Consider the following 20,959-nt stretch of genomic DNA (forward strand, 5'->3'; position numbering starts at 1 on the left):
TAATTGGCAGTTTTCATGTTAAACAAGAAAACAATATATAAAAATATATTCACACTGCAGATGAAAACAAGACCACATCGTAGTCTCTTCCCCCACAGTATCTCACAGCTCCATCTTGTATTTTAGACTTTTATTTATGGAGAATCTAAAAAGTTGAGGGAAGAAGTAAAAATGGGTGATGTGTTCAATTTTAGTATGAATTAGAGTTGATAATGTATAAAGGTCCTGCAGACAGGGTTTGGAGATTATTTTCTCCCTGCTCTCCCCCCCCTCCCCCACAGAAACATCCCCGTGCCTATTTCATGTAAAAGAGCAAGTCACACCTGTGCCACCTGTTTGTTATATGATCATTCTTTCTACCAAAAGAGCACCACCCAACCTTTTCTCTCATGTCCTGCAGAGTGGCACCACCAAAGGAAGTTCAGAATGCATTTTGCACTGATGTTTAAGAAAGTTGGAGCTTTTGGACAGCATGGTGCACATGAAATTCACATGTTAGTACTTAGTATTTCTGTTCGGGGTGGGTTGTTCAGCTTAGTGATCTAGATAATCCATTTCTATTTTGAATCTGTTTTCACAAAATTAGTTAATAATTGATGTTAACTGTATCATTTTTGTGTATATGAGCAGCAGGTGACTAGAAGATGACTGGGGCTGGCACTCCACACACAAACTTTGAGTGCTGGATAACAGTAGAGGTTTATTTTTCATTCTTTACAATGGAATCTAAAAATGGCCTAGCTAATTTTTCCTTTTCCAGTTAACAAACACTGTAAAAAAGGTAAATTCTAACTCCTACTAGAGTCTCTCTCTAATTTTGCCTTAACTCTCGTGCCAGCTACACTTTTATCAAAACAGTTACATTACAAACATTTGCCTATTTGGGTCTCATAGTGTGCCTCTCATCACCCTTCTGCTAGTGGTCCTATGAGCCAGATTTTGAAGGCTCCTGGCACTTCCTTCCTAGCTCATTATTCTGAGCTGCTGCTGCAGCTGCTCTCCTGGCAGGGGTATCAGAGCATCCTTCGGCCTTCTGCTGGTCTGTACTCACTCAAACACCCTTACACATGTTTTAGGCAGGGGGTGGACAACCACAGTCCTTGAGGGCCACAATCCAGTTGGGTTTTCAAGATTTCAACAATAAATATGCATGAGATTGAGTTGCATGTACTGATTCCAGTAGCGTAACCAGGTTGAGGGTGTGGGGAGCGGAGAGCGGACTGTTGATGGCACGGGTATGTATTTTAAACGCGACAGATCGCACAAAAAATAGCGACCCACCTAGCTATGCCTCTGACTTATTCCATTGTATGCAAACAGATCTCATGCATATTCTTTGTGGACAAGCTTGAAAACCCACTAGGTTGTGGCACTCCAGGACTGTGGTTGCCCACCCCTGCTTTAGGGTCTGGGTCACAGAGTTATTGCACAATCCCCTAGCAGACAACGCTGCCAAGATATCCAGTTCCAAGAAGGAGATTTTAGGACAATCCCATCATGATGCTAGTGTGCCAGTTGCTGCTTCCAGAAGGGGTGGGCCCCTTCCCCTCCCCCTCCCTTTCCCTGTAACGTTCCGTGTCCTGACCAAGAGGGAATACAGACACCCAAACCCTGTGTCCTATGACCACCCAGAACAGCATCCACATGGCACCTTGCTTCCTCTGTAATACCAGCACTACATTGTAAACATCGCCAAGTTACTCAATTCTAGGAGGAAGATTTGGGGCCAGTTTTGGATTCCTGAAAACACCATCCTGATGCATTATAGACCTGCACCTCTGATCTCAATGGATAGAATCTGGAATTACAAATAAGATCGCACCGGGATTATAGGTACAAAACAAGACTAGCCTTCCTGGAGCTGGGAAACTTGGCAGCACTAAATAGATACACAGTGGTGGAAATAAGTATTTGATCCCTTGCTGATTTTGTAAGTTTGCCCACTGACAAAGACATGAGCAGCCCATAATTGAAGGGTAGGTTATTGGTAACAGTGAGAGATAGCACATCACAAATTAAATCCGGAAAATCACATTGTGGAAAGTATATGAATTTATTTGCATTCTGCAGAGGGAAATAAGTATTTGATCCCCCACCAACCAGTAAGAGATCTGGCCCCTACAGACCAGGTAGATGCTCCAAATCAACTCGTTACCTGCATGACAAACAGCTGTCGGCAATGGTCACCTGTATGAAAGACACCTGTCCACAGACTCAGTGAATCAGTCAGACTCTAACCTCTACAAAATGGCCAAGAGCAAGGAGCTGTCTAAGGATGTCAGGGACAAGATCATACACCTGCACAAGGCTGGAATGGGCTACAAAACCATCAGTAAGACGCTGGGCGAGAAGGAGACAACTGTTGGTGCCATAGTAAGAAAATGGAAGAAGTACAAAATGACTGTCAATCGACAAAGATCTGGGGCTCCACGCAAAATCTCACCTCGTGGGGTATCCTTGATCATGAGGAAGGTTAGAAATCAGCCTACAACTACAAGGGGGGAACTTGTCAATGATCTCAAGGCAGCTGGGACCACTGTCACCACGAAAACCATTGGTAACACATTACGACATAACGGAGTGCAATCCTGCAGTGCCCGCAAGGTCCCCCTGCTCCGGAAGGCACATGTGACGGCCCGTCTGAAGTTTGCCAGTGAACACCTGGATGATGCCGAGAGTGATTGGGAGAAGGTGCTGTGGTCAGATGAGACAAATATTGAGCTCTTTGGCATGAACTCAACTCGCCGTGTTTGGAGGAAGAGAAATGCTGCCTATGACCCAAAGAACACCGTCCCCACTGTCAAGCATGGAGGTGGAAATGTTATGTTTTGGGGGTGTTTCTCTGCTAAGGGCACAGGACTACTTCACCGCATCAATGGGAGAATGGATGGGGCCATGTACCGTACAATTCTGAGTGACAACCTCCTTCCCTCCGCCAGGGCCTTAAAAATGGGTCGTGGCTGGGTCTTCCAGCACGACAATGACCCAAAACATACAGCCAAGGCAACAAAGGAGTGGCTCAGGAAGAAGCACATTAGGGTCATGGAGTGGCCTAGCCAGTCACCAGACCTTAATCCCATTGAAAACTTATGGAGGGAGCTGAAGCTGCGAGTTGCCAAGCGACAGCCCAGAACTCTTAATGATTTAGAGATGATCTGCAAAGAGGAGTGGACCAAAATTCCTCCTGACATGTGTGCAAACCTCATCATCAACTACAGAAGACGTCTGACCGCTGTGCTTGCCAACAAGGGTTTTGCCACCAAGTATTAGGTCTTGTTTGCCAGAGGGATGAAATACTTATTTCCCTCTGCAGAATGCAAATAAATTCATATACTTTCCACAATGTGATTTTCCGGATTTAATTTGTGATGTGCTATCTCTCACTGTTACCAATAACCTACCCTTCAATTATGGGCTGCTCATGTCTTTGTCAGTGGGCAAACTTACAAAATCAGCAAGGGATCAAATACTTATTTCCACCACTGTATCAGCTAAAGATCCATTAACCCAGTGATTCCCAAGCCCGTCCTGAGAGAACCTCAGCCAGTCATGTTTTCAGGATATCCACAATGAATATGCATGAGATCAGCTTGCATATACTGCCTCCTTGCTATGCAAATCTACCTCATGTATATTCTTTGTGGATAGCCTGAAAACCTGACTGGCTGAGGTTCCCCCAGGACAGGTTTAGGAACCTCTATATTACCCTATTCTGTCTGCTCAGTAATTCTGTTACATTTTTCTGTGTACCCTTTATTTGGGAGTCTGGTTTCAAATGTGCTTTCTGGTTAGTAGTTACTTATATGGTTATCATGTAAGTTTGATTTGAAAGAGTAGCCTAATGGTTAGTGCAGTGGGTTTGATCCTGGTAACCTGGGTTTTTTCCCACTGCAGCTTCTTGTGACCTTGTGCAAGTCACTTAACCCTCCATTGCGCTAAGTACAAAAACTTAGGGGCCCTTTTACTAAGCTGTGGTAAAAAGTGGTGGCCTGCGGTAGTGGGGACACGTGAAATTGGCCCGCTGGGCCATTTCTTGCTACGGCTGGGAAAAAAAGCTTTTCTACATTAAATGCCTGTGCGCTAAAATTAAAAGTAGTACCTGAGCCCTTACCACCACCCATTGACCTAGCAGTAAGGGCTCACGTGCTACTCACATGGTAATCATGCAGTATGCGCCAATGTAGCTGCACTGCTGATTACTGCTGGGAATGCCCCCGTGGTAGAAAATAGAAAATTATTTTCTTTTTTCTTTTAGTATTTTTATTAAATTTTGTGATAAAAGAGAAAAAATTAACAGAAACGAATAAACATGGTAATACAGAACAATACAGTGCAATGAATACAAATCATTATTACCAGCAATGGGAGAACACAAAAAAAAACAGGAAGGGGTGGGTGAGGATTCACACAAAGCAAAATTCATGCATATGACACGACACTAGCCAACTAGCAATAGAAACTCTATTCATTTTGCTTCTGAAAAGTAGGACAGAAGCAAAGACCATTTATCCTTACAGGAAACAAAACGAGGTGATTTTTTAGCAAGATACAATTCAAATTTATAAGTTTGATATAGTAAATTCTACCATTCTTGATGAGTAGCTTGATGCAAAGCTTTCCAGTGTGCAAAAACTACTTTCAAGGCTAAGGTAAGCATGGTGTTAACAAGCATACATGCATCAGAACCTAACATGCTACGAAAACACTGATCCTTAAGTAGCAGATACTTATATAATATTGGACCAGTAAAGTGAAACACATCTGTCAGAGTAAGCCAAATGCCACTCCAGAATTCTTGGATACACCTACAATCAAAAATAAGATGTTTAAAGGTACCTTGTTGGGAATGACAAGACCAACATATACTGGAAATATGTGGGTCAATTAGGTGAGACTTGAGAGGAGTCCAGAGGGATCTATGCATAAAGAAATAAAGAGACTGTGCTATCGAAGAAGATTTGACGCACTGAACTATCGAACGCCATATTTGCTCCCAATTTTTATTTGTAATAGGTTGTTGGATATCTTCTTCCCAGCATCTACGCAAACCCGTACATTTGACGAGAGAAAATTATTTTCTACCATGGGAAATAGCACGCAACAACTTCAGAATTACCATCGGGTACCTGCGCTACCCCTGCGGTAGTGCTGATTTGGCGCATGCTACCCACTCATTTGCTCTACCGCTGCATTGTAAAAGGGTCACTCAGATTGTGAGTTCTCTAGGGACAGAGAAAGTACCTGCATATAATGTGTACAGCCCTGCGTACATCTAGCAGGCGACCCTCAGGGGGAGGAATGCTGGCTTCGGCCTAACCCCTGGTAAGCCTTTTCCTCAGCTGAGAGGTGCCCAGCTCTTTCAGGTGCTGTAGAGGACTTGCAGCTCATCTGCATATCCTTTCAGCCTTCTCTGGGGTGACTCCCAGGTCCGCTCCAATCCACTCAGGGCCTCCGCTCTAGGTGCTGCGCACCTCGCGGGGCATTTTTCTCTTTACATCTATTTTTCTCCCAGTTACTCTATCTGTTGCTTAAATCTCAGTCACTACTCATGGCCCCTGTACACATTCTTTTCCTTGCCCTGTCCTTTCCTAATCTTTTCCCCCTCCCCCTACCGCTGTGTTACCGCAGGAACTCACTGCCCATCCATGTCCTCTCCCATCCTGCTCTCTACTACAATACCCTACCCACCCCTGTCCCTCACCACCTCACCATCTCTCCTATCCCCCTCCTCCTTCCTAGCTCTCAACCTTCATCACTTCCTTCCTGCCATTAACCCATCCCCATTCCTCCTAAGCGCATCCCGTCTTCGTCGCCTTCGTCGCCCTACCTCCCCCACCCTCCTCCGCACTCTCTTGCTCCTTCTCCTGCTATCCGCGGGGGACATCAATCCCAATCCAGGTCCCCCACACCTTTCCTCGTCCTATCCATGCAAACGATTCCGGGATGTCTCCAATCTCATCTCTATTCCCCTCCTCCCCCCTCTTCCCTCCCCTTCTCATGTGCCCTGTGGAATGCCCGCTCGGTCTGCAACAAACTTTCCTTCACCCACGATCTCGTCATCTCCCGTTCCCTCCAACTGCTCGCCTTAACTGAAACCTGGCTCACCCCTGATGACTCTGCCTCAGTCGCGGCCCTGTGCCATGGAGGTTATCTTTTCTCCCACAATCCCCGCTCAGTTGGCCGCGAAGGAGGAGTCGGGTTTCTACTTTCGCCCTCCTGTAGTTTTCAACCCCTCCTCCTACCTCAGTCTCACTGCTTCTCATCCTTTGAAGTTCACTCCATCCGTCTATTCTACCCGCTGCCACTCAGAGTTGCAGTCATTTACCGCCCCCCCCCCCCGATAAGTCCCTCCCTTCCTTCCTTACCGACTTTGATGCCTGGCTCTCTGTTTTTTTTGAACCCTCATCTCCGTTCCTCATTCTTGGAGACTTTAACATACATGCTGATGACCCATCCGACTCCTATGCTTCTCAGTTCCTCACTCTGACATCCTCCTTCAACCTCCAGCTGAGCTTCACCACCCCTACTCACTAAACTGGCCATTGTCTTGACCTCGTCCTCTCCTCTACCTGCTCACCCTCCAATTTCTGCGCCTCTGCTCTTCCTCTCTCAGATCATCACCTGATCACCTTCACACTTCATCACTGTTCAGTCCCGCCCAACACTAACCACTACTTTCAGGAATCTCCAGGCTGTCGACCCTCCCACCTTATCCTCTTGTATCTCTAATCTCCTCCCTTCCATCATGTCCTCCGAGTCTGTCAACAAGGCTGTCTCTGCTTACAATGCCACTCTCTCCACTGCTCTGGACACACTTGCACCATCCATCTCCCGTCCCACAAGGCGTACTAATCCCCAGCCCTGGCTGACCCCTTGCATCCGATACCTTCGCTTCTGCGCCCGATCTGTCGAACGCCTCTGGAGGAAATCTAGCACCCATACCGACTTCATTCATTACAAATTCATGCTATCCTCCTTCCAGTCCTCCTTATTCCTTGCCAAACAGGACTATTACACCCAATTGACTAATTCTCTCGGCTCCAACCCTCATTGTCTCTTCGCCACCCTTAACTCCCTCCTCAAAGTGCCCTCTGCTCCCACCCCCCCCCCTCACTCTCTCCTCAATCACTAGCTGACTACTTCTGTGACAAGGTGCAGAAGATCAACCTCGAAATCACTACCAAGCCACCTCCTCCTCTTCACCCTTTAACCCACTCCCTCAACCAACCAACCCAGGCCTCCTTCTCCTCTTTTCCTGATATCACCGAGGAGGAAACCGCCCACCTTTTTTCCTCCTCGAAATGCACCACCTGTTCCTCTGATCCCATCCCCACCAACTTACTAAACACCATCTCTCCTACTGTCACTCCCCCCCCCCCCCCGATCTGTCATATCCTCAGCCTCTCTCTCTCTCCACTGCAACTGTCCCTGACACCTTCAAGCATGCTGTAGTCACACCACTTCTCAAAAAACCATCACTAGACCCTACCTGTCCTTCCAACTACCGCCCCATCTCCCTCCTACCCTTCCTCTCCAAGATACTTGAACACGCCGTTCACAGCCGCTGCCTTGATTTTCTCTCCTCTCATGCCATCCTCGATCCACTTCAATCCGGTTTTCGCCCTCTACAGTCAACAGAAACAGCACTCACTAAAGTCTGTAATGACCTGTTCCTTGCCAAATCCAAAGGTCACTACTCCATCCTCATCCTCCTCGACCTATCCGCCGCTTTTGACACTGTCAATCATAATTTACTTCTTGCTGCACTATCCTCATTTGGGTTCCAGGGCTCTGTCCTCTCCTGGTTCTCCTCTTATGTCTCCCACCTTATTTTCAGAGTACATTCTCATGGATCTTCCTCCACCCCCATCCCGCTCTCTGTTGGAGTTCCTCAGGGATCTGTCCTTGGACCCCTTCTTTTTTCAATCTACACCTCTTCCCAGGGTTCGCTGATCTCATCTCATGGTTTCCAATACCATCTTTATGCTGACGACACCCAGCTTTACCTCTCCACACCTGAAATCACTGCGGAAACCCAGGCCAAAGTATCAGCCTGCTTATCTGACATTGCTGCCTGGATGTCCAACCACCACCTGAAACAGAACATGGCCAAGACCGAGCTCATTGTCTTTCCACCCAAACCCACTTCTCCTCTCCCTCCACTCTCTATTTCAGTCGACAACACTCTCATCCTCCCCGTCTCATCTGCCCGCAACCTCAGAGTCATCTTCGACTCCTCCCTCTCCTTCTCTGCCCATATCCAGCAGACAGCCAAGACCTGTCGCTTTTTTCTCTATAACATCAGCAAAATTCGCCTCTTCCTCTCCGAGCACACCACCCGAACTCTCATCCACTCTCTCATCACCTCTCGCCTTGAGTACTGCAACCTACTCCTCACTGGCCTCCCACTTAACCATCTATTCTCCCTTCAATCCATTCAGAACTCTGCTGCCCGTCTTATCTTCCGCCTAGACCAATATGCTCATATCACCCCTCTCCTCAAGTCACTTCACTGGCTTCCGATCAGGTACCGCATACAGTTCAAGCTTCTCCTACTAACCTACAAATGCACTCAATCTGCAGCCCCTCATTACCTCTCTACCCTCATCTCCCCTTACGCTCCTACCCGTAACCTCCGCTCACAGGACAAATCCCTCCTCTCAGTACCCTCCACCACCGCCAACTCCAGGCTCCGCCCTTTCTGTCTCGCTCACCCTATGCTTGGAATAAACTGAGCCCATACGCCAAGCCCCCTCCCTGCCCATCTTCAAATCCTTGCTCAAAGCCCACCTCTTCAATTTCGCTTTCGGCACCTAACCATTGTACCTCTATCCAGGAAATCTAGACTGCCCCCAATTTGATTGACTGCACTTTTTTCTCCTTTAGATTGTAAGCTCCTTTGAGCAGGGACTATCCTTCTTTGTTTGATTGTACAGTGCTGCGTAACCCTGGTAGCGCTTTAGAAATGTTAAATAGTAGTAGTAGTAGAAATGATTAGTAGTAGTATCAGTGAACTCAATTGTAGCCTTTTTCTAAAAAACAAAATATTACTGCTACAAAGGACTCTATTCTTGCAAGGAAAAAACAACTGCGTTACCAGCTACTTAATTCATATTATTCCAACTCTTCTGTATGTTAAAATCAAAATCAAAAGCCAAAACAAGACAAAACATATATTAGCAAAACTATTCCACATGTTCAGAGCCTCCAAGTTTCCCAGTTCCAGGATGGAGGCTTTTCTATCAGCTTTGGTTTTGAACTTACATCCCAAAGCAGCGTGAGTTTTGTAGTCCTTAAATCTACCCATTTAAATCAGTCTTACAGGTCTATCATGCATAAGGATGGGGTTTTCAGAAATTCAGAGCTGGCCTAAAATCCCTTGAAAACTCTGATCCCTTGGCATAAGCCATCTAACCCCCATGCACAGTGGACTGCTCAGTGCTTACAGTAGATATGGAGACACTTTACACTGTGGAACTGTTCTGAATTCTAGTGCTGAAAGCCAAGCAATTCTAAAATTGCAGCACATCATTAAGGGTCAGGCTGATGTCTACAATCTGCAGTGCAAGTCTCTTTGAGCAAGCAATTCTGAAAACTGCCAGAAGGGGGCAGACTTTGCTTTCAGAGTAGAAAAGTTAGTAGCTTCTGCTGTATGAGTTCAAGTTCAGTGCATTTTTGTAGAAGGTGTAAATTACCTTGCAAAACAAAACAGTATCTGAACACTTCATATCCTTGCTTTTTGGTTTCTTTTTTCCTCAGGTAGGGGAGGATTGGGTAACCCTCCAAACAGGGATGAGGTGCACCCAAGAGGATATCGATATGAACCTTATTAGGTATGTGCATACAGGAGCCCTGGGTTCCAAAAGCCGGGATAACTTCATCTTTCATCTATGGGATGGCGAGAACCAGTCACCAGCGCTGCACTTCTACATCACAGTCAAAGACACTGAAAAGGGTAATTACATGCTCTGTAGCAAGTATAGATCTCCACATGCTATGAAGGATGGTGTAAATGTTTTCTTCCTTTACAGTAGATCAGTGATTCCCAAGTTGGTCCTGGAGTACTTCCTTGCCAACCAGGTTTTCAGGACATCCACAATAATTATACATGAAACTGATTTGCTTACACTTGCAAATCAATTTCATGCATATTCATTGCAGATATCCTGAAAACCTGACTGGCAAGGGGGGGGGAGGTACTCCAGGACCAATTTGGGAAATACTGCAATAGATCAGTGGCGTTACTAGGGGGGCTGACACCCGGGGTGGATCGCTGATGCACCCCGCCTCCCGGGTGCAGCACAACTCCCCCCTGGGAAAGGAACCCCCCCCGGGTGCACGCCGCTGGGGAGGGGGGGGGGGGGGTGCCGCGCGCCTGTCCTCCGTTCGTTTCCATGCTCCTTCTGCCCCGGAACAGGAAGTAACCTGTTCCGGGGCAGAGGGAGCACAGAACAAACGTAGGGGACAGGCGCGCGGCACCCCCCCAGCAGCGTGCACCCAGTACGGACCGCACCCACCGCCCCCCCCCCCCTAGGAACGCCACTGCAATAGATTCCACTGCAAGAGTGAGGGCAGATTATACCATTAACTTATTCAACCCATTTTTAGCCTACTTCCCTGCAGAGAAACTGGCCTTATAAGATCACTGTATCTGCACATTAATAGCTTTAGAATTGTGTATCCAATTTCATTCAAATTTCTGCCACGGGTAAGACAGCACCCTGTAATCCCTTGTTCATACTATTCACATGTCCTTGACATTTACCCTTACAATCCTTTTGTTTATAAATTATTATTTCTTAAAGGGAGATAAGCCAGTTTATTTCAGCTGAAATCTCAGGATATTTGTGCATGTACTGATGTCAACAAGCACTGGCTGATATCATGCATTTATTTTTATTTGTTCATTTATTTATTAGGATTTATTTACCACCTTTTTGAAGGAATTCACTCAAGGCGGTGTACAGTAAGAATAGATCAAACATGAGCAATAGGCAATTACAGCAGTAAAAATATTCAAAAACAATACAAAGTATGGCATGGTATACAACTCACAATGAGGGGCATAATCAAAAGGGGCACCCAAGTTTTCCTGAGGACGTCCTTGCAGGACGTCCCGGCGAAGGAGCGGGGAAACCCGTATTATCGAAACAAGTTGGGCGTCCATCTTTCATTTCGATAATACGGTCGGGGACGCCCAAATCTCAAAATTTAGGTTGACCTTACAGATGGTCGTCTCCGATTTTCGCCAATAATGGAAACCGAGGACGCCCATCTCAGAAATGACCAAATCCAAGCCCTTTGGTCATGGAAGGAGCCAGCATTCGTAGTGCACTGGTCCCCCTGACATCCGAAGACACCAACCGGGCACCCTAGGGGGCACTGCAGTGGACTTCAGAAATTGCTCCCAGATACATAGCTCCCTTTTCTTGTGTGCTGAGCCCTCCAAACCCCCCAAAGCCCACTCCCCACAACTGTACACCACTACCATAGCCCTTATGGGTGAAGGGGGCACCTACATGTGGGTACAGTGGGTTTGTGGTGGGTTTTGAAGGGCTCACATTTACCACCACAATTGTAACAGGTGTAGGGGGGGGGGGGCTGGGTCCACCTTCCTGAAGTGCACTGCACCCACTAAAACTGCTCTAGGGACCTGCATACTGCTGTCATGGAGCTGGGTATGATATTTGAGGCTGGCAAAAAATATTTAAAAAATTTTTTTGAGGGTTGGAGGGGATTAGTGACCACTGGGGGAGTAAGGGGAGGTTATACCCGATTCCCTCCAGTGGTCATCTGGTCATTTAGGGCACATTTTTGTGGCTTGGTTGTAAGATAAAAAGGACCAGGTAAAGTCATCCAAGTGTTCATCAGGGACACCCTTCTTTTTTCCATTATCGGTCGAGGACACCCATGTGTTAGGCATGCCCCAGTCCTGCCTTCACTATGCCTCGGACATGCCCCCGTGAATTTTGGTCGTCCCACGATGGAAAGCAGTTGAGGACGGCCAAAATTGGCTTTCAATTATGCCGATTTGGGTGACCCTGTGAGAAGGACACCCATCTTGCGATTTGTGTCGAAAGATGGGCGCCCTTCTCTTTCGAAAATAAGCCTGAATATCAACACAATACGTAATAGAACATTATAATTGATAGTGAAGTGTAAAGCAAAGATGTAACATATAGATAGGTAAGAAAGTAGGAAGAGTTAGAAAGTAAGGGGATTGATTTAAAGAAAGTTGCACATGAGGTCAGAGAGATGGTTAAATATTAGCTAGGGTAGGAGTCATTGGAGCTGACTCTGTGGGTGCTTGAGCACCCCCAATATTGAGAAATTCTTTGTATATGTCCAAGGAAGGGTTATTTCCATTGGACTTAGCACCCCCAATAATTTTGAAACATTGGCTCCTATGATTTATGTAGTTACCTTGCCGTTGGTTATGTCTCTGGTCATTAGTTGACGCCATTTCTTATACAGTTTCCTCTATGGAAAAACAGTCACAAATGTTTATGGATGTACTTATTTCACAAGCACAATTATAACCATGCACAAATTTCTGTATTAAAGAAGGAGGCTAAGCATCATATGAAGTTCACTCATTTTGAGGTTGTAGTGCCTAAGCACACTTTCCTGTTTTCCACTCAGATTAAATATACAATTCAAAAGAGAATTCTGCACAATCTGGGCCTGAAGTTGGGATGCCTTGTTTATATAACACTTAACGCTGTGTGCTGGGACCAGGGCTGTTGAGAGACAAAGCTTGGCCCGGGGTAAAAGATCCCCCTAAAGTGTATCAGATTCTGATGCTCTTTGGTCCCTTTATATACACTATATACACATCGACAGAACTGAAGAGTTGATCCTTCTATGACCATAAACATAATTTATTGTTCTGTCTTTACAGGGAATATTGCAGTTTTTGTAAGATCACTCAATGTGCCGAAGGGGGACAGAGGCATCTTCACCACAGATGTCCTCCTGGCTATGGATGGAACAGACAGACCTGAGGAGCTGCTCTATGTTATCAGCTTACCCCCTAAGTATGGGCAAGTGGAGTACATTGGCTATCCTGGTGTCCCTATTTCGAGCTTCAGCCAAATGGATGTTGTAGCCCAGGTCATCTGCTATGTCCACACCAGCAGGACCACTGCTGTGAAAGACATCTTCAGGTATGTAATGTAGAAAGATTTTATCCACATCACATCTTATCCAGGAACAGCTCCAATGGGGAAAGGGATTAAGGGAGCTCAAATATGTTCACAGCTACCAAATTCCAACCTTTGGCTATCTGTACTTGAACCCCCTTTCATTGTATAACTTTCTAAATATAAGCATTTTTCTGTGCTAAAATTATAGATGCATGAAAGCTATGTGTATGCTCAGCCCTATTTTATTATGTTGGTACGCAATTTGCTTAGCTTGTAAATGCAAGGGGTGTGGGTGTACATGTAGGTGAAGCATGGGTGCAGTGGTGTGCTGGTAAATTTTTAACAACAGGCTCTCTCCCCGGTCCACCTCTGCACCCCCTCCTCCGTCCACCTCTGCGCCACCCCAAAATTGCAGAGCTGCTATAGCTGGGGGGGGGGGGGGGGGGGGCCGGCAATGCATTACTCTCTCCAGGAAAAAAAAATTAAATGATCCCAGGTTCCAATCTAATTCATGTTAATGTGGGATAAAATGCCATAATAAGTAAATAAATATAAACTTTTAATGTTGAGCACCCGATTCTCAAGTGAACATATTCCAAACACTATAATGAAAATAAAATGATTTTTTTTCTACCTTTGTTGTCTGGTGACTGTTTTTCTGATCATGCTGGCCCAGTATCCGATTCTGCTGCTATCTGTCCTCTTAACTCCGTTTCCAAGGCTTCCTTTCCATTTATTTCTTTCCTTTCTTCTTCATTTCTGGTCCTCAACTTCTGCCTATTTTCTTCATCCATATGCAGTTTTTCTCCTCTCTTCCTTTTCCCTCATCTCATCTCCTTTCTCACTCTTCCCTCCCCTCCATCCATGTCCAGCATTTCTTCTCTCTCCCCTCCTCTCCCCTGCCCTCCATCCACCCATATCCAGCGACCCTCCTCTCCCCTGCCCTCCATCCACCCATGTCCAGCGACCCTCCTCTCCCCTGCCCTCCATCCACCCATGTCCAGTGACCCTTCTCTCCCCCTGCCCTGCATGCACCCAGCGACCCTCCCCTGCCCTCCACGCACCCATACCCAGTGACCCTCCTCTCCCCTGCCCTCCATCCACCCATGTCCGGTGACCCTCCTCTCCCCTGCCCTGCATGCACCTATATACCCAGCGACCCTTCTCTCCCCTGCCCTGCATGCACCCATACCCAGTGACCCTCCTTTCCCCTGCCCTCCATCCACCCAATCCGGCAGTGACCCTCCTCTCCCCTGCCCTCCATCCACCCATACCCAGCGATGACCCTTCTCTCCCCTCCATGATCCACCCATGCCCAGCGACGACCCTTCTCTCCCCTCCATGATCCACGCATGCCCAGCGACTCCCTAGTTCTCTCCCCTGCCACCCCCTCCTGAGTTGTTAATAGAATTCTCCTCCCTCCCTCCCGTCACCTATCTGACTCCTTTAATTCTTTGGGGCAGGCAGTCTTGCCTGCCCGCTGCAAGTGCTGACTCTCCCCCACTAGCGCTGCCGGTTCGCGCTTCAAAATGGCCGCTGAGACTTACAAGGGCGAAGTCTCGCAAGGCCGCCTCTGGAATTCTTGGCGGCCATTTTAAAGCGCGAACCTGCAGCGCCAGCGGGGGAGAGTCAGCACTTGCAGTGGGCAGGCAAGACTGCCTGCCCCGAAGAATTCATCAGGTCGGTGATGTGAGGGAAGAGGGAGGGAGGAGAGCCGGCTCGCGGGTTTCAACAACCGGCTCGCAAGAGCCGAGCAAAGTTAACAAGCGGCTCTTGCGAGCCGGTGCGAGCCAGCTCCAGCACACCACTGCATGGGTGGGTCATAGGCGGGGCTCTGACTTACACGTGTAACTTGAGAGCCACAATCAAACAGGAAACAGCCTCCACGTAGACAGTCCAATCCAAAGGGAGTAGAGGTTGGGTAGTAGACACTCCACCACAGGAACTGGCTCTTGAGAGATAATTTATTCAATATTTGTACAGTAGGACCCGACATGGTCCTTGTTTTGGCATGATGAAACGCCTACCTCAGGGGTTGCAATGATATTCAACCAAATGTAAATAAGTAGGAATATCCAAAACACTCCATTTGGAAAACAAGCAGACATCAAGCACAGCCTCTCAAGAACCAGTTCTAGTGGTGTAGTATCTATTACCCATCCTCTACTCCCTTTGATTACACGCGTAAGTTACAGTTAGGAGATTAAGAGGGGCATTTTCAATATGATGTGTAAATCTGATTTTGGATGTTTTGCAAAAAAACTTCCAAAATTCCAGTAGTGAACATGGCCATTTTCAAACCAGAAAAGCGTCCAACTTTCTGTTTTGAACATAGTGTATCAATTAGAGTGGGATATGGGTCTAGGTCCCCTTCTCCCCAGTGCACTGCACCGATCACTAGGCTACTCCAGGGTCCTGCTTGCTGATCTAATAGGACTGGCTATAGCATCTGACACTGTCATAGAGGCTGATATGTACTGTTTCTTTCACAGGTTTAGGAAGTGAAAGAGGGTCGGTGACCACTGGGAGAGTAAGGGGGTTTATGCCTTAATCCCTCAGAGGTTATTTGGTTATTTAGGACACCTTTTGGTCCCTTAGTCATGACTGAGTACTTAGCTAGATAACCTCTAATATTCAGTGCGAGATAGCCGGTTATCTCTTCTGAATATTAGCGCTTAGCGGTTAGTCGCTAACTGGCTATAGTCACAAAACTTAGAAGGTTAAGCGTGAATATTCAGTGCTAACTGGCTAAGTTTAGCAGTTAAGATAAGCCGCATAAATAACAGACCTATCTTTAACCACTAAGCATACCACCTTAACCGGTTAAATTGCCGCGGACAAAACTGAAACCGGATATTCAATGTCAGTCGCCAGATACAGCCTGGCATTGAATATCTGGGGTAAACACTGGTGTTAGCAGCTAACCACACTGCCTGCCACCAGCTGAATATCATGGGGGGGGGGGGGGGGGGGGGAGGGGCTAGTTGTAGACACAAAGATGCCACTTTACACTAGAATTCTATAATAGAATCTTGGTGCCCAGGTGCCATTATAGAATTTGCACTCAGAACACTGCATCTAGAGGCCTAACTTTGGTGCCTAGTTATAGAATTGCCCTCTTCTTGTTATGTAAGTGTCAGGCAGTTTTGAAGCAAGTGATGCGCACTTCCAGAAGAAGTGACTCATCTTTGGAACTCAACTTCCTGCACCTTTGGGGAGAGGAAGATGGTAGCTGGGCCTGGGGTTGGAGGTAGAGATCATATCAGTCATAGGTGCACCTCATCTGAGGCATCTCCTAATGTAGGCATAGGGGAAGAAGTGTTAAAGTAGATCTCCTGCATGAAAAATCATTTACCAAAAAAACCCCAGGATATTCACTTTAATCATATGTTGCTGCTTTATGACTCAGTTTATCGACTCAGTCTACCATTCTTTTAATATATGGAAACATGTATAGCGTGCCACAGAGAATTCTTTCTAGAACAGAGACCCTTACAAGGAATCTTTGTGCTGTGATTTCCTGAAAGACTGGGTTGAAGTTTTGCAATGCATTGGAGTTGTTTCTCATTCAATGGCCATGGTTCATGTCATGTACCTTTCAGGTGATCCCCCACCCCCATCAATTTGCGAAGGACTTTAATTAACTTCTGTGATATTTCCATTGTACATCCTAAGGAGTGTCTGTCAACTGGTGTTTCTGCTGGCTGAGAGCATGAGGATGTCAGTTGATCACTGCAGGGTCCTAGAAAGAGTGTGTGTGCCAGTGGGTGGGGGATGGTATGAGGGATCAATGACCCCCTTTACCTAGTGTCTGCAGTAGGAGACATATTAGATTCTAGTCTGGAATGGTGTTACAATGCAGAGGATTGATCCATTGTACCCTGCACACCAGGCTAATTCCAATGAGAGTCAATGCTTTTTAGGAGGCATTTGATTAGCAGAATTTATGATTATCTTCAAAGATACAAGTCCTCCCCCTTCCCCTCCCCCATCAATAAGTTTGGATAATCAATGCTCTATTGTATTGCACGGTCAGAGTATTTGTTAGGTCTGCCAAGGGCTTCATTAGCTTTGGACACACAGGGCATGTACATCTATTGGCCAGTGCCCCAGATCTCACATACTCAAAATCAGCTGTTCTATTTATTGTTCACAAAGAGAGGGACTGGAGAAGGGAGCAGAACAGCTGATTTCTTCTCTCGGTGTCCACTCCGTCCACTCTAGGGGGGGGGGGAGGTGGGAAGGGAGAGGCACCCTGGAACATAATCAGAGAGGTAGAAGTAATTTGGGGGAGAGAGAAGTGGTAAATGGTGAAAAGGGGCTGTGGTAGAGACAGTCTTTGGAGGTGCGACTCAGGATGAGTGAATGCTTAAAAGAGCATAAGGAGCTTAATATTAGAAGAAATAAGTTTGAGGGCGAGGTGATGGGATACAACAAGATGAGGCGAATGATGGGGAGGTGAGATGAATGAGTGTTGCAAGAAGCATGATGAAAGGGAATACTGAAGGAAACACAGGAAGGGGAAATAAAATCCCTGAAAACTAGAAACAGAAAATCACTTCAGGCTTGGACTGTCTGAGGTGACAAGAGAGAGCCAGAATAGAGGGTATATGAGAACAATGTGGGAGGAGAGGTTGTGCAGGGAGCAGTGCAGAGGCACAAAACATGGGGATCCACAAAGCTTAGTATATAAAGAGATAGTGGAAGTGGGTCCAAAAGGGGAAGGTCTATTACGGATGAAAACTAGGGGTGATAATGAATGTTGAAGAGAGCTTGAAGTAGAATTGGGGTGGGAGAGGAGCAGCAGTGGTCATGGAGGGTGAGAACCATATAGCAAGAGGTGGTGATGGGGGTGATGGCATTAAAAGAGATCAGAGAGTGACCGGAAGAATGAGAAGTTTGTGAGAGAGTAAAAGGAGAGAGCGGTGCTAGGGATTGGTTTACGACTCAGCAGGGACTATGGGGAGATGTATGATAGAAAGAATATTGGAGGTGAAAAGTAGATGAGGGCATTACTGGGTGGAATGAATCAGAGAGAGGGTGATGAGGGAAATATGAGAGGAGATAATTGTGTAAGGGAGTCAAAGTGGGGATGATGTGGTGGGGGAGTCAAACAAGGGGCTGGGAAAATGCCATTGGAGCTGAATGAAGTGAAATGGTTGAGAGGCGGTGAGAAAGTCAAGGCAGGTATGATGAGGAGTGGTAAAAGAGAGGGGTGATGGCTGGTGAAGGAGAAGGGATCCATATATCAAGAGACTGATGGGAGTAAGTCCGTCAGGAGTTTGATGGAAGACAGAGATAACGAAGGAGAGAGTTAGTGTAGTGTTGAGTCTGGGAAAGCTGGAGAGTTAGAGATGATGAAGGATAGAAAAGAACAGAGTGAAGGAAGGATGATATCCATGTGAATGAATAGGGACAGTAAAGTAAGGAAGAGGTTTAGAGACAAAGAAAAAAATGAAGAAAAATTAGATGAAAGGGAAATAATGATATCAGGGGAGGGGGAAAAGTGATGAAGATAGGAGAGAGAAGGAAAGTAATATGGAAATTAGAACCTGGACGAGGAATTAGGAGAAAACCATGTCATGACCAATGTTAAAAAAGAAAATATTCAGATAAAGAGAGAAAAAGCTTTTATATCCAGTTTAATTATTGGAATATGTAATGCTGTGATCTAGTAGCTTATATGTCACCTGAAGTAAATCTAATTCTCTGCATGTGTTGACTTTCATTGGATCAATGCATTATCCAAAAATATTGTACATGAGCTACTGAGGCTATCATAACATAACATAATTCATTTTATATTCTGCAATAGCCTTGCAGTTCTATGGATAACAATCGTAGAGACTGGCCATAATCAGGAAATACAATCATCTGACAGCATTTTCAACGAATAAAAGAAAAAGCTAAACAAACAAAAAAAGAGAATCTAACGCAAAAATCTGTACTGTAAGTGATTACATACATATGTCTGAAATAAATATGTTTTGATCTGATGCCTAAAATAAAAACATCCATAGCGTTTAATACAATAGAAGAAATATCCTTACCAAACTTTGCTGCTTGAAATGCTAATAAATGTGTTTTCAAAAGAACATGTACAATATTCTTAGCTAATTTATACGACTAGTAAAAAAAAATCTGCCAAAAATTTTGTAATTTGAATGTACAATTTAATTTTTGATATATAGACAAGGACATGGAGGGTTAAATAATTTTGTGAAGCAATGGGTGCCTTATCAAGCAGAACATGTCTGGTGAAAGTCCCTTGATAAATAACTGGCAGCACAGCATTTATTGTGCAAGAATCAGTCTAGAACAGTTTAATCTCTTGGCTCTTCCAGTGTATTTTGCTTTTCCATAAGAACATAAGATTTGCTATTTTGAATCAGACCAAAAGTCCATCAACCTTGGTACTCTGTTTTCAGCAATGGCTAATTCAAGTCACTAGTACCTAGCAGGATCCCAAAAGGTAGATAGATTCCATACTGCTTATCTGAGGAATAAGCAATGGATTTCCCCCAATCCACCTTAATGGTTTATGGATTTTTTCCTCCAGGACCTCATGCAAACCTTTATTAAACTTGACTATACTAATATCTCTTGCCACGTCCTCAAGTCATTGTACTTTTTTGAAAGAGTAAACAAATGATTCACACATACTGTACCTGTTCCACTCCACTCAATATTTTATAGACCTCTATCCTATCTGTCAGATTTCACATTTCACCTTTATTTAATATACTGCTAATCCAAACAGATATAACTGGTTTACAGTAAAGGATTTAAGAAAAGAATAAACAAAAGGTGACATGTGGAGGCATATTTTCAAAGCACCTATCGAACTTTGTAAGTCTAAGTGCTTTGAAAATGAGCCCCGTGGAGGGGCATAATCGAACGAAAACGTCTATCTCCATGGGCGTTTATTTCCGAGAACGGGTCCGTGAAGGGGCGGACCGAACCGTATTTTCGAAAAAAATAGACGTCCATGTTTTATTCGATAATTTGTGAGCTGGGCGTTTTTGTTTTTCAGTGATAATGGAAAATGAAAGCGCCCAGCTCAAAAATGAATAAATCCAAGGCATTTGTTCGTGGGAGGGGCCAGGAGTCGTAGTGCACTGGTCCCCCTCACATGCCAGGACACCAACCGGGCACCCTAGGGGGCACTTTTACAAAAACAAAAAAAAAAAGGTAAAAGAGCTCCCAGGTGCATAGCACCCTTCCCTTGTGTGTTGAGCCCCCCAAATCCCCCTCAAAACCCACTGCCCACAAGTCTACACCATTACTATAGCCCTAAGGGGTGAAGGGGGGCACCTACATGTGGGTACAGTGGGTTTGGGGGGGGGGTTGGACAACTAAGCATTAAGCAGCACAATTGTAACAGGTGGGGGGGGATGGGCCTGGGTCCACCTGCCTGAAGTCCACTGCACCCCCTAACAACTGCTCCAGGGACCTGCATACTGCTGCCAGGGAGGTGGGTATGACATTTGAGGGTGAAAATAAAAAGTTGTGAAACATCATTTTTTGTGGTGGGAGGGGGTTAGTGACCACTGGGGGAGTCAGGGGAGGTCATCCCCGATTCCCTCCGATGGTCATCTGGTCATTTAGAGCACTTTTTTGGGACCTGTTCGTGTGAAAAAAGGGTCCAACAAAAGTGTCCTAAATGTTCGCTAAAAACGCCTTAATTTTTTCGATTATCGCCCTAACGCGTACATCTCTCCTCGGCCGATAACCACGCCCCAGTTCCACCTTCGCCACACCTCTGACACGCCCCCATCAACTTTGTCCGCATCTGCAACGGAGTGCAGTTGAAA

The 20,959-nt window shown here is 45.8% G+C and overlaps 1 protein-coding gene across 1 annotated transcript in view; it reads left to right on the forward strand.

Moving 5' to 3' along the window:
- The window catches only part of FREM1 (FRAS1 related extracellular matrix 1), a 307,907-nt gene that overhangs the window by 142,036 nt on the left and 144,912 nt on the right, over positions 1-20,959 (forward strand). The window contains 2 exon segments of the mRNA XM_030194282.1: positions 9,760-9,955; positions 12,902-13,166. Coding sequence (XP_030050142.1) covers positions 9,760-9,955; positions 12,902-13,166 — 461 coding nt within the window.

This window comes from Microcaecilia unicolor, chromosome 2 (genome assembly GCF_901765095.1).
Source record: "Microcaecilia unicolor chromosome 2, aMicUni1.1, whole genome shotgun sequence".
NCBI lineage: Eukaryota > Metazoa > Chordata > Amphibia > Gymnophiona > Siphonopidae > Microcaecilia > Microcaecilia unicolor.